A 13,590-nucleotide genomic window follows, 5' to 3' on the forward strand; every position below is an offset into this window, starting at 1 on the left:
TTTCTAAATAGGCATATGAAGTTTTTAATAATGTTGAATTATTAGCAAACTAAAATTAATTATGGCATACACTTTAACTTTTTGAAGACTATATGACAAAGCTTCCCTTGAAACAGAATAGCTTGACAGGGGAACTTGCCTATAATTTACAAGTGGTAACTTTGCTTTTGTAAAAGACCCTTTTCTTGTTAGGGAATTACAGAGTTCTGTCAATTAAATATGTCCTTGTAGAAGACATTTTAAAAGTCCACATGCTACCTAATTTAGCAGCGACCAGCGTGAATTCTTGATTTCTATGACACAACTGTGAGCGCCATGCTGACCTGTGTCTTGCTTTGTATGATTTTCTCAATTCATGGTGTATTCTATACCTTATAAAGTGCCTAGCAAATAAGTTTCTGAAACCCTAATGTGTTATCTTCTTATTTCTTACTTTCTTAGAATTGTATTCGCAGTATTATAATTGCTAATCACATCTTGGCACCATTGCAGGAATATTGTTAGACCATTCCGTTTGAGTGGGATTTTTAGTTACCGTAAATGGTGTTAACTAAAAGGAGAGGGATAAAGGTATATTACCAGCCTATGCTATGGACTCACACTCCTTCCTCAAGAGCCCCAGGGAAGGGTATGGGAAGTAAACACTGATGCACAGATAAAGTGGCCAGTATATTAAATATTCATGAATATAAATTTATTTCTTTTTCAGATTGCACTTTTCCTATCTTGCCTTTCTATACCTGATTTTGTAGTTTATTAATATAAATGCAATATCTACTAATATAAATGCAATAATTATGTGAAATTTCTGATACTTAGACTTCCTTATCATGATACCTCAAGTCAGATAATAAAGTTAGTTTCACAAGTTTTCAGATTTTGAATGAGTGGAGTAGGACTGACGTGAAGTGTACAGATGTCATTGGTGCCTTCACATATGTTCCTTACCAGCTGATAGTGTTTCCTGTGTTGTCATAAAGCAGTGTCAGCAGCAAATCCTTTCCTTGAAATGCTATGTACAGATTAATCAGTGACAACTTACAGCTATATTGGTGCTTGGGACATTCAACTTGGAATTTAAGTTTGAGACCACTGAATCCTACTTAAAACATGTTTCTTAGTCGTGACAGACAGAGATGGTATACACACACTGACATTCATGTGGCTGTGTGGTTTTCACTTAATAGGTATACAGTATTTAAAGGTTAATTTTAGGTAAATGATTTTAAAAGGTTCCATTTGAATTTTCTTTCAGTGCTGCGGGTGGAGAAATTTTCAATCTGTGTTTACCTGAGTTGGCCGAAATGGTATCTGAGAATGATGTTATCAGACTCATTAAACAAATCCTTGAAGGAGTTCATTATCTACATCAGAATAACATTGTTCACCTTGATTTAAAGGTATGTTAATGTGATTTAAACTAACACAACATTAATGTTCCTTCTGTGTTCTTGGAGGCTCTGCTAGGGTGCAGTTGACACAACTGAGTTGTGTTGCGGTCCTCTAGACTGCAGTGGGTGCCCTCTGCTGTGCGAGCTGAGTCGGCCTGTACTTTGTATTGCAGACAGGAGAAGCTGCATGTGTGATAAGCTTGAGTTAAATCCCTTAAAACCCACCACCCTTACACTAGTCCTGCAGTCTTCCTGCTCACCCTGCTCCTAGAGCCGGGCCCAGACCTTTCCTAGCACTGTCTCCCTCTGAAGAGCTTGGTGCTGGGTGCTGTCCAGTGCACTGTCTTTGCTCCTCATCCCTCTGCTCCAGATCTCACTCATCTTTCTCTAAAGTGTCATGGCCTTTGTCTCTGTGCGGATTAGTCAGAGTGCTTACCCTAGTCCCCAGAACCATGGTGATGCTCTCTGGGGATGCTGTTCTTTCTTGTCTTTCTCCACAACTACTCACAGACTTTAAACTCTGAAGGAACCTGTCTTGGGTTTATTAAATAGTGGGTTCGGCTCTGCCTATGCAGTTAGCCTGTAGGAGCCTCTGCTCTGCCTGTACAGTTAGCCTGTAGGAGCCTCTGCTCTGCCTGTACAGTTAGCCTGTAGGAGCCTCTGCTCTGCCTGTACAGTTAGCCTGTAGGAGCCTCTGCTCTGCCTGTACAGTTAGCCTGTAGGAGCCTCTGCTCTGCCTGTACAGTTAGCCTGTAGGAGCCTCTGCTCTGCCTGTACAGTTAGCCTGTAGGAGCCTCTGCTCTGCCTGTACAGTTAGCCTGTAGGAGCCTCTGCTCTGCCTGTACAGTTAGCCTGTAGGAGCCTCTGCTCTGCCTGTACAGTTAGCCTGTAGGAGCCTCTGCTCTGCCTGTACAGTTAGCCTGTAGGAGCCTCTGCACTGCCTGTACAGTTAGCCTGTAGGAGCCTCTGCTCTGCCTGTACAATTAGCCTGTAGGAGCCTCTGCTCTGCCTGTTCAGTTAGCCTGTAAGGAACCTCTGGGTTCCTTTGCCACTTTGATAACATAATTCCAAAATCACTGCATGTCATAGCCCAGGCCTGTCTCTGATTTCCAAATCTTTTTCCTACTGTGGATTCAATTTTAATCCATTTCAATGTTCTGGAAATACTTTAAAATGTACAGTGTCCAGCTGTCTGTCCTATCCCTTAAAACAAACCAGAACCAAAACTAAACACACAAAAAAAACCCCAACAACAACAAAACCCAGCACTATCTGCATTTGCCCCTCATGGAGAGGAAGAACATGTTTCTAGTCTAGCCTCCCTGCTGTCTCTCCTGTAATCACATGTTTGGGAAAGAGGCAACAGAGTAAGTGCCAGGGTGATAAGCTCTCATCAGCAAATTTTTGGTCTTTATCCTGATCAAGGCAAAGTGACTCATATATCACTTAAAGTAGGGATAGCCTGTAAACATGGTTTTAATACCATAACCATGAAGCTGGCGACAGAGGTGACTTGTCTCTTCTAGTAGTCTCTTGTCACCCAGTTAAGACTGTTAGGATTTTTTGCACAGACTTTGCGCAGCACTTCTACACTTACAGTGGGCTCTGATAGGACACTTTGCCATCATCTATATCTGCAACAATAAAGTCTTATGTCTCTAGGAGACAGTGGAGGATACATACATCTTACTGTCTAAGCTATAAGCCTTGGGACAGTCAGGCCCACCTCATCTAGAGCTGAATCATCACATGATTCAGAACCACTTTCTACTCTGGATGGGATATATAGGTATGTTCTTTCATGCTTACTCTGCTATCAGACAGATCTTTTTAATTTTCCTATAAGTCTTAGCTTGAGCATCATCTTCTGCAAAGACTTCATGGGCTTGGGTCTCCTCTCTCTCTCTCTCTCTCTCTCTCTCTCTCTCTCTCTCTCTCTCTCTCTCTCTCTTTCTCTCTCTCTCTCTGTGTGTGTGTGTGTGTGTGTGTGTGTGAACACATGTGCTTGCCACTTGAACTTTTCATGGATAGAATTTGGTTCATCTTAAAAACTAAAAGTTCTTCTTGACTGCTTCTTAATATCCTCATCATGAAATATGTACTTCTCCTAATTGGGAGTTGAGTGGATATTGGGATATATCTAAGAAATGTATAAGTTCTAAACAACAGGTTCTACTCCGTTTATCTTTAATCTAGGATAATAGAATAATTACCCTCCTTCATTATCTATTGCTTATCACCTTTTGTGTGCTTTATTTAGCCACAGAATATACTTTTGAGCAGTATATACCCACTTGGGGACATAAAAATTGTAGATTTTGGAATGTCTCGAAAAATTGGGAATGCATGTGAGCTTCGGGAAATCATGGGAACACCTGAATACTTAGGTAAGAATTCTGTCTTATTTTTTATACCATTTTAAATTCTTTAAAAGTATATTTTATGATAGAGGTATAGCTCATGAGGTAGAGTGCTTGCTTAGTTCCAAAAACAAACAGGAAAGCCCTCACATATTTTAGATTACACAATACCAGGACGCACTTGATTCAGAAGTTGAATGCATTCAAATTTGTTTATGACTAATTAGGTGAGTTATAGTGAATACAGGAATATGTAAGCATTAGCAACAACTCACAGGATATTAGCTAAGTGTAAACATATAGTACTGTGTTTATGCTGGCTCTGTGTGTAAGGAGAGGAGGAGCGCATAAGAGGGAAGCCAGTAGCAAACAGGCAAAAGATAGAGATGAGAGAACAGAGCCAAGTCTGCGAGCGTCTGAGGCCGGCTGGAATGGCTCTCACAGTGGTGTCTGCCTGCCCCTGGCCTAAGCAAGCTGTGTGAGCTGTGTGCAGTGTAGCCTTTGATGCTTCAGCTGCCATTGTTCAGTGTTTGTCACTGTTGTTTGCAATCATGAGAGTTTCTAATAAGACTGTTAAGAGGCTTTTGGGCAAAAGGGTACCAGAAAAGATGATGAGGTAATCTAGGATAATGCTCTACATTAACAACTTTGATTACTCATACAAAAAAATTCTTAAGATGTGTGAAAAGCATATAACCATCAAATATTTTGAGATAGCTATCTTTTTTTTTTAGTTATTGTTCAGATGGATATTTCCATTGAAAAGATAATGGCAAACAAAATAGATCTCATGAGCGAGGCAGTTATCTCTCAGAGATGAAAATTACTAACTCTTTAATGCTAGTATGGGCTATAGTGTCCTATACTATATAGTTATATTTAATAATAACATACTTCACAAAAGTATACAGAAAGGTTGTGTGTAGCTTCGTGACACTGACGGCATATGTAATCAAAGGTATCAATCACAAGAATGTTAGAGGTGAGAACATTCTTTTTGAAGAGATTATAAAATCATATTGAGAAACAGTTTTTAGCTATAAATACTATTTGGAAATTTACTGGAAGGTTCAGGAAGTATATGTTACCTTTTGGAGGGACAAGGAAAGACAGGTAGAAATTGCTTAGGAAGTTAGGTTTTTGATAATTGAAGAATATTTAATCTGCTTGAAAAATCTTAGCATTAATAAGTTTTTTTCTTAAATGACATAAGAACATGATCTGTTTTACTTTTAAGATAAGCTTACAAGCCAACAAGATAATGTAAGTTAATAAAAAGCAATAAAACTACACTTGTAAGAGTGTTCTCCTGCCATTTTGTTTCTCCCTAATGCCTTTTCTGAGGTCATCTTTGATGCACTGTCTGTCCTTCTGCAGAGCTTCAAGCTCCTCTAGGACAGCACTGACTTGGCCTACGCCCATTTCTTCATACGATTTTCAAATATTAGATATGTCTTAGTGTCTAATTTTAAAGTAGTTAAAACATCACTAAATTTCTGTTGTTTATATCACTCTAACTTTTATAACAAATCAAGTTCTAATTTAATACAAGGTGGTTATCATGTTTTAAAGTTTGCCTCTGTTGAGTCTTAATTTAATTTTCTCTTTCAGCTCCAGAAATCCTCAACTATGATCCCATTACCACAGCAACAGATATGTGGTAAGACTCTACTGGTGACTTAAATAAGCATCTTTCAAAATTGAATAATATATATTTAGGCTTTAAAAAATAGCTTTAATAGTAAAAAATAAGGCTTTTAAAAATATTTTTATGGATTCTTGTGAATTTCACATCATGCACCCCAGTCCCAGTCATCTCTCCATCTCCTCCTATCCACCCATTGCCTTTATTACCTCCTCCCCTAAAATAAAACGCATACATACAAACAAACAATAATAAAGCATAGAAAACATCTCATCGTGGCAGCTGTAGTATGTCACAGTGTGCCCCACAGTATACCCCTCTGTCTACACATCTTCCCTTGAAGATGTTCATTGCAGTGAGTCACTGGTCTGGTTTAAGGTCTCTGGCTCCCATCAATATTGGATCTTCACTGGGACACCTCTCGGTTATCTTGTTATTGCCCTATGTCATGGAGGTCTTGCAGCTTTGGGACAGCAGGACTGGCCCTTTTAGGCTTCCCAAACATTTACAGATAATACAGGTGGGCCAATTCAGATAGCTGAGTTGGCCATTCCACTGACTCTCCTAAAGCTTTCTTTCAAAAATTTTATTCAAAAGATACCATTGAAGACTTTTTACCTATTTTTCAGTAAGCTCTTGAGCCAGAGGCATAGAAATAGAAACTCCCTCCCATTGATCATCTCACTTGAGTAAGAGTGAACCCGTCTGCGTCAGTGACACACACTCTAGTCAAGAAAATTGCTCAAGAAGCTAGGATGACACATCAGTCAAAGCATGAGGCCCTGCCTAGCTATTCGAGCTAGAAGAGTTAAGCATTTGCTGAGTAGAATGAGGTCAGAAGCACACAGAGGCTCAGGTTCATAAGTGTTCACCTGTAGAGAATCATGGGGTTTGCAGCCATCTCAGAGAGACCCTCACAGGAGCAGCACCAGTATTGGCGCTGGAACTTCTGTTGAGACCAACTGACTTCATAGTTCAAGTGAAGAGTTTAGCCTTATTGTCCTGGTGCTTTGAAACTAATGACTTTGCAATGGTACAAAAGGTCTGATGGCTAAGTCCACGTATAAAGCATGCTGTGATGGCTTGTTCTGGCTCCTGGCTGGCCTTGCTCTTGACATAGTTACAGCTCTGAGACGTTCTACCCATCCAGCTTTGTGCTTTGCCAGACTTGCAGCCTTTTTCACAGAACCCTGGCTATCTCTCAGATAATTGTTGTCATGGGGCAGGTCAACAAGTGTCTGTACTGAAGCTGTAGATAAAATGGTGTTTTTAGTGGATTATGTTTGTTATATGTAACATCTGTGGATTCCCTGTTCTTTTGGTGAGGCAAATGTTGCACAACTATTTTTATTTTTATGGTACAGTAATCTCTAGAATCAATTTAAGTGTTTTTTAAACTTTGCCAGACTTGTGGACCATTAATTGTACTGTCTATAAATATTGATAAGTGCATTTTAAGTTTCCTTTTCCCCCCTTTGTTTTTCAGGAATATTGGCATAATAGCATATATGTTGTTAACTCATACATCACCATTTGTAGGAGAAGATAATCAAGAAACATATCTGAATATTTCTCAAGTGAATGTAGATTATTCAGAAGAAATGTTTTCATCAGTTTCACAACAGGCCACAGACTTCATCCAGAGCCTTCTAGTAAAGAATCCAGAGTAAGTTATGTCCTTATTTAAATGCTGTTACAAAACAAATAACATGTGCCTGCTAAAAATACATTCTATACAAAAATGCCACTCATGTCTGTTTTATCCCAAGTTTGGAGACTGTTGGGGCATTGGCAGGGGATTGAAGGGAACTACTAAGAAAGAGGGTGGGGTTATGAGAAAGTGGTGGGGCGGTGTGTCTCAGTAATAAAACCTATTATGGGCACGTATTTTTCAGTGAAACCTATTTTATAAAATTAAAAAATGACAGTAAAATAAAATTATTGTTAAAGTCACAACAAAGGTACATTTAAAGTTATATAAGCAAAGTTGATATGAAAGTCCATTAAATAACAAATATATGACCCTAAGCAAATAAAAATAAAATAAAATAAAATAAAAATGCCAAAAACTTACAACAAGAAGTTTAGAATGAAGGAAGATTCTCAACCATCCCCTAATCCTTGGCTTATTACAATGGGACTTCAGTGTGAATGATTTCTAGTTAAATTGGTCTGTTATATAACAGGCAGAAATTACTGATTGCCAGATCTTAAAGGCGTGAATGTCTGCTCATGTGTTGCTTCATTTTATATATAAAAATGTTCAAATTTTGATTGCTTAAAAAAAAAAAGACATCTTGGAAATATAGAGTATCTTCCACCCTGGCATGTACTAAAAATGCATCATGGCATTTACTAAAGAAAACACTTGACCGTAGCTCCAGACCCTTGATTATTGGCAGTTTCAAGGCAAGGAGAGGCACAGTTCTTGTTTAAGAAGTCCTAGAGTTGCAACCTGCAGGCCAGTGGTCTTACTTGCAGGACTTCTAGTTTTGACAGGTAGTCTCCTAGAGGATTCACTTTCTTTATCTGCAACAACAACAGCAACAAAAAAAAGTAGATTTCTGAATATTTTATTGGATTAATTTGATTCCAGACAACTCTTTCAAGGTACATATTAGACATAAATACCTATTTTATATAAAGAGTAATATTATGGTTTCTGTTTATAAGCCATTTTTGTTTTCTTAAATAGTCTTTGCCTATATTCTAAATTTTTCTGTAATAAGCACATTACTGTGTTAATTATAAAAAGACTATACACAGAAACAAAAGATTAGAAGTATCTATCTACCAGATGATTACTGTTTAATCTTTGAGTTTATAGATGTTTTTCCTTCTTTTGAATAATAGAAAGTAATCTTAAAATTCTAAGTATTGGATAAATATCAATGAAGACTACCTTTTCAAGATTTAAGTTAATGTTTTAAAGGATAAATGATGAAAATAAGTTACTGATTTATAGTTCCTCCAAAGGTTTTCCAAAATGAAAGAATTTGAAAATAAAGCAAGTGTTTATTCTGTAATAAAGGATTCTAAAAATCAAGAACAGCTCCCATTGCTCTGCAGACCATGACAGGCAGTTATTGTCATTGGATAGAGTTTTTTCAAGTTGTACTTCCAAGAAGATATTTATGGGAATAGTAATCTTTTCTGTCCCACCTTATACAATATGAATTCTATGCGCTGAGAGTGAAACCAAATGGTAGATTTTCCTTCACTTGTGTGACGCCCTAGGATTGATCCCCAGCACTGAAAACTAGTTTGTATAACAAAGATTAAGGAAGAAAGGCCAAAATTCAAAAGGTATATCCTGAATACTGTAAAAACTTAATTTTCTCTATGATCTTCTAGAATATCCTAGTATTATTGTATATTAGAGATAATTATGAGGAGACCTAAAACTATGCCTCAAAATACCAAAAATAAATTTATACTCTGGAGATGATCAACTAAGTCTATAGAAAGCCTTTCCTTAGTGTTCATTAGGTCATTGTTTATAACATCAAGATTTCTGGCTAGACAGATTGTGGTGTACTAGGATGGAAGAGTGGGAGAACACCTTTCATTCTGTACTCATGTACAAGGGTAATTAAGATGTGTTGTCCACTTTAAGCTTCCACCTCACCAGTCAGAGCTACTGTCATCAAGAAACCAGATAACCCATGTTAGAAAGGATGAAGGGAGAGAGGAATCCTTATTTGCTGCTTGTGAGAGTGCAAACTAATACAGTCATTGTGGAAGTCAGTTTGTACGTTTTTAAAACTCAAAATAAAATAGTATATGACTCAGCTATTTAATATCTGGACATAGGCCTAAGGAACTCTATATCCTGCCAATAGAGACATTTGTACATCCACAATTATTGGTGCTTTATATACAGTAGAAAGGAAATAGAACCAATAGAAATGTTCATCAATAGATGAATAGGTAATGAAAATGTGATACATATACAGAATGAAATATTATTCAGCTGTAATGAAAAATCATGAAATTTGCAGGAAAATGGGTGAACTAGGAAAGTAGAGCGTTAAATGAGGTGCCTCAAACTAAAAGAGAAAGCCCATATGTTCTGCCTCATATGCGGATCTTAGATTATAATATATACATGTATATATGTGCAGAGCTCAAAGTGTAGGAATAGTCTAACATCCAGAAAGAAGAACAAGACGGGGTGCTGCTAAGTGATGAGGAAGGACAGAATGCAGGCCAAAGATGCGAGTCATGAAAGAGGACACAAGTTTAATTGTTCATCTAGTTTCAACCTTGTCACACTTTCCTCTTTTCTTTCTGTGTGTGTGTGTGTGTGTGTGTATACGTACGTGCACATGCATGTGTACATGTGATGGGTAAGGGCATAAAACTGTAGCTGACAGTGAAAGTGTAAACCCTGGGTGAAGCGCCATGGCTTCAGCATGCCATCCTAACTGTGCGGACGGACGTTCACTGAGATGAATAGTTTGTGATTGGGCAAATGTTTGTTTGAATGGCTACTTAATCTAACTGCATGGTGTCTTTATTTGTGAGCTCATTACAATAAAATGGTTTTGTTTAATAAAAGTAAAATGGTGTATTATCAGGTGGGCAAAGAGAGCAAGGAATGCTTCTTCAGGAGTTGATGTGACCGGACTTTAACTGCCCTGAGTTACCATCTTCCAGCAATGCCGCAGGCTGGTGGCCATGTCTTTAATACAGGGAGGGTCCTTTGGAGGACTATAGCCAGTATCCAGACTGTGGCATGTTACACTGACAGGTTTGGGAAATTTACCTCAAACTAAATCTTGTATCTTCCTCCAATGACCTGTTAAATGCCAGCATTGGTACCTTATCTTAGGTTTCTTGTGATTATTAAATAAAAAATTAGAAGCATGTGAAATAGCCCTGCCATATACGTAAGCATTTAATAAAAGTTAGCTGTATCTACCATTCTGTTTGGACTTTACCATATGTCTGTCTTCGTGGTCATTTTGTACTTGAAAGATATGCTCAGCTTGCCTTGAGCACTCACCTACCTCCCTCTGCTTTCTGCCAAAGGAAAAGACCAACAGCAGAATCCTGCCTTTCCCATTCATGGCTACAGCAGTGGGACTTTGGAAGCTTATTTCATCCTGAGGAAACTTCAGGTTCCTCTCAAATTCAGGATCTGACCCTCAGGTCCTCTGAAGATAAGACCTCCAAGTCCTCCTGTAATGGAAGCTGTGGAGCCCGGGAGGACAAGGAGAACATCCCTGAGGACGGCAGCTTAGTTTCTAAAAGATTTCGATTCGACGACTCCTTGCCCAGCCCCCACGAACTTGTTCCAGATTTGTTCTGTTAGCATTTTTCTCTGTGACTCATCTGGACTGACTTGGAAATTTGAAATCTTCTCTGATGTCAGATTGTGTTTGTAGCTTCACATATAATATGTTTATATTATAAATGCACTTTTTCTTAGAAGAACTTAAGGAACAGTTTAAATGCTAGGCTTCTATTAGCTAGCATATCATTTCCTGAAATTGTTTTACAGAGAAAAATATTTAAATATATGTCAGAAATGTAAATTGTGCATATCAGTACACATGCAACTGAAAGAATTCAAGTTGTCAAACTTATAAAATGGTTTATATTATTGTTAGTAAAGATTGAACCAAATGAAAACATAGGAATTTAGTAGGTTCTCTCTAAGGTGAGCCCCAACCATAACTCTGTTACAGAGATTTGTTGGGGAAAATGCTGTCAAGGGTAAACCACAATATGTACTGCTTTATAAATACTCCAGAGACAGTTTATAATTGAAAATGTCTCCTAGTTACCAGTAGCTTGAAACTGTAAGGTTTTCTTTGTGTGCCATGTGCTCTGTGAGAGGGTACAGTCAACAGAGCAGGGAGGAAGACAGACTGATCTGCTGTTTCTATGCAAATGAGTCAAAGCTTGACATCATTTCCAACTCCTGTATTTTGTACATGCATCGTAGATCAGATCTAGTAAGATCTGGAAGATGGATATACATAGTATGCAAATAAGAGAGGCCTTTGTCCTCTAAAATTACTAGAGTAGAAGAAAACTGGGTAGTACAGAATATGGTCTAATTTCAGTCAAACATATTCATAAAGGGAAATGTTAAGTTCAGGCAGCTGACTTGGTGTTGGGTGTCTCCTAGGTCTCAGGATACAAGCACGTTGTTAGAGCATAGGCACTTCAGGAGTTCTGTGAAATTCTAGTGAGTGAAGAGGTGTGGCATGCAGCTGTCTTCAGGTTCCCTGTGTGTGTGTGTCCTGCTGGTCACAACACACACGAGTTTCCAGTGTTGTCTGTGGTCAGTATCTATGTTCAATCCTGATGGGAGGGGCCCAGGGACTGCTTTGGAGATTTCCCACTGGTGTCCATCTTAAGGTCTGTAATAACATCATGTTAAGACAACAGGTCTCATAAATACGCTACTCTCAGACTCCATTGCCAAAACAAATTAAAAGTCTGTGTATTGAAGTGGGTGTTAGTCTAACAACCTGTAAATTCTTGAAATTGTTAATAAAATTCCAAATTCTTTAGATAACTAAACTATTTAAATTGAGCATTGGTGTCTTTGACTAAATGTTGAGTTCCTTTTACATCTTTGTTATTTTTAAAGGAAAAGTTGTTTGCCTTTTGTATATGTGTGTGCATATGTGTATGTGTACAGGTATATGTATATATAGATAGATAAAATATAGCCTTTAAACAACTTCATGTTAGATATTCTTTCCTTTTGTATTATGCTCAACTCAGGTGCCAAAGAAGCCTCCTTATCTAATAAGTATGCACATGCATTCTTTAAGAAGTAGTCTGTTGGTCCAAGAAGCCAAACACTAAAGATGCTAAATTTAACTCTTGTGTTTCTGAAATTGAGTAGCTGTTGGTGAATTATTGATTGCTTGTGTACTTTCCATCAGTGTTAATTCAGGTAAAGTCATTAGTCTTTCATTAGGAAATGTGGTTGCTTTCCCAAACGGTGATATTTTATTGTAAAACGTTAAAAAGTATTATGCCAGATGCCAAAAGTAAGCATTTGAAAATTTAATTTTAAGTCACTTGTTTAAAACCGATTTTTATTGTCTATATTTTTTTCTGAGGCTTCCTGAGATAGTTTGAGTTCCCCTTTGTTAATGGGCTACCAAGTTTTAAACTCCCATACCTTTCCTTGGGACATTGCTTATTGTAAAACAGTAGTTAGTGGTTGCATACAATAAAAAAACAATCTTTCCATAAAAGCAGATTTACAAATTTCCCATGTTGAAGTGTGGAAATAAATGTCTTTTGAGAGACTTAATCTGAAGCTGCCTTAATTTTTACTCTTCTCCCCGCAAAGGTTGAAGAACAAGTTTATCAAGATATGTCTGTCATTTGCCCTGACTCTGGAGAGCCCCTCTGAACATCAGGCTGCTGTTTTGGGTGGATCTGCATGGGTGGGATTGGATCTTGTGGTGCACAGAAGGCACACAGGGTTTTGTCCTTTTACTTACTTCCCCGTGGAGTTTACCCAGTCAACAGTGGAATTCTAACCACACTGGGGATTAAGCCGCAGTGCTGGCTCAGCAATCTGTAAGGATTTAGAAGGAAAATGTCAGATGAACCAGGTGTCTGGCAATAGATTTTCATTGTGGTACAGCTCTTTGTTTTGGAAGGGTTACGAATGTTTCACAGGCTGGATTTTAAATAACCTTCAAAGAAGCATTTGCATGTCTTGGCACTTTAGAACTATTTACTTCTGCTAGCCTGAAATTTGGGTTTGATAACCAACTTAGAATCCTGTCCTATTGTTGTTTAAGTGATTGTACTTCATTGAAAGTCTTCATATAACCTCACTTAAATGTATCGCTGCCTCAAGACTACATGTTAACTTTGAACTGGTTAGAAATAGTAGTCTATGTAATGCCAGCACGGGAGAGATGGCAGGAGGATCCTCTACACATTCAAGGAAAGCCTGGTCTGTATAGTGAGTCCTAGACCAGTCAGACTATCTTGTAAGATCCTATCTCATAAAATCAAAAACAAACAAAACTCGATGTTTACTATTAGTTATGAACTCATGGCTACAAGTATCAACTCGGTAACCTGGCCTGTCTAACACTAAATCTCTCTACAGGCCGCATCGCAGTCCTCTGTATAAGGGCCAAGCACATGGCAAGCACTTCAGTATGTTAGCATCCTCTTAAACTGAAATCAGTAAAGGGGTGTT

At 38.1% G+C, this 13,590-nt stretch overlaps 1 protein-coding gene across 1 annotated transcript in view; it reads left to right on the top strand.

The window, feature by feature from the left end:
* The window catches only part of Stk17b (serine/threonine kinase 17b), a 31,783-nt gene extending 19,102 nt beyond the window's left edge, over positions 1-12,681 (top strand). The window contains exons 4-8 of the mRNA XM_052191939.1: positions 1,256-1,400; positions 3,652-3,778; positions 5,363-5,411; positions 6,883-7,062; positions 10,431-12,681. Coding sequence (XP_052047899.1) covers positions 1,256-1,400; positions 3,652-3,778; positions 5,363-5,411; positions 6,883-7,062; positions 10,431-10,713 — 784 coding nt within the window. The 3' untranslated portion in view covers positions 10,714-12,681. The remainder of the gene's footprint in view (positions 1-1,255; positions 1,401-3,651; positions 3,779-5,362; positions 5,412-6,882; positions 7,063-10,430) is intronic.
* The last annotated feature ends 909 nt before the right edge of the window (positions 12,682-13,590 follow it).

Source organism: Apodemus sylvaticus, chromosome 9 (genome assembly GCF_947179515.1).
Source record: "Apodemus sylvaticus chromosome 9, mApoSyl1.1, whole genome shotgun sequence".
In the NCBI taxonomy this organism is placed as follows: Eukaryota; Metazoa; Chordata; class Mammalia; order Rodentia; family Muridae; genus Apodemus; species Apodemus sylvaticus.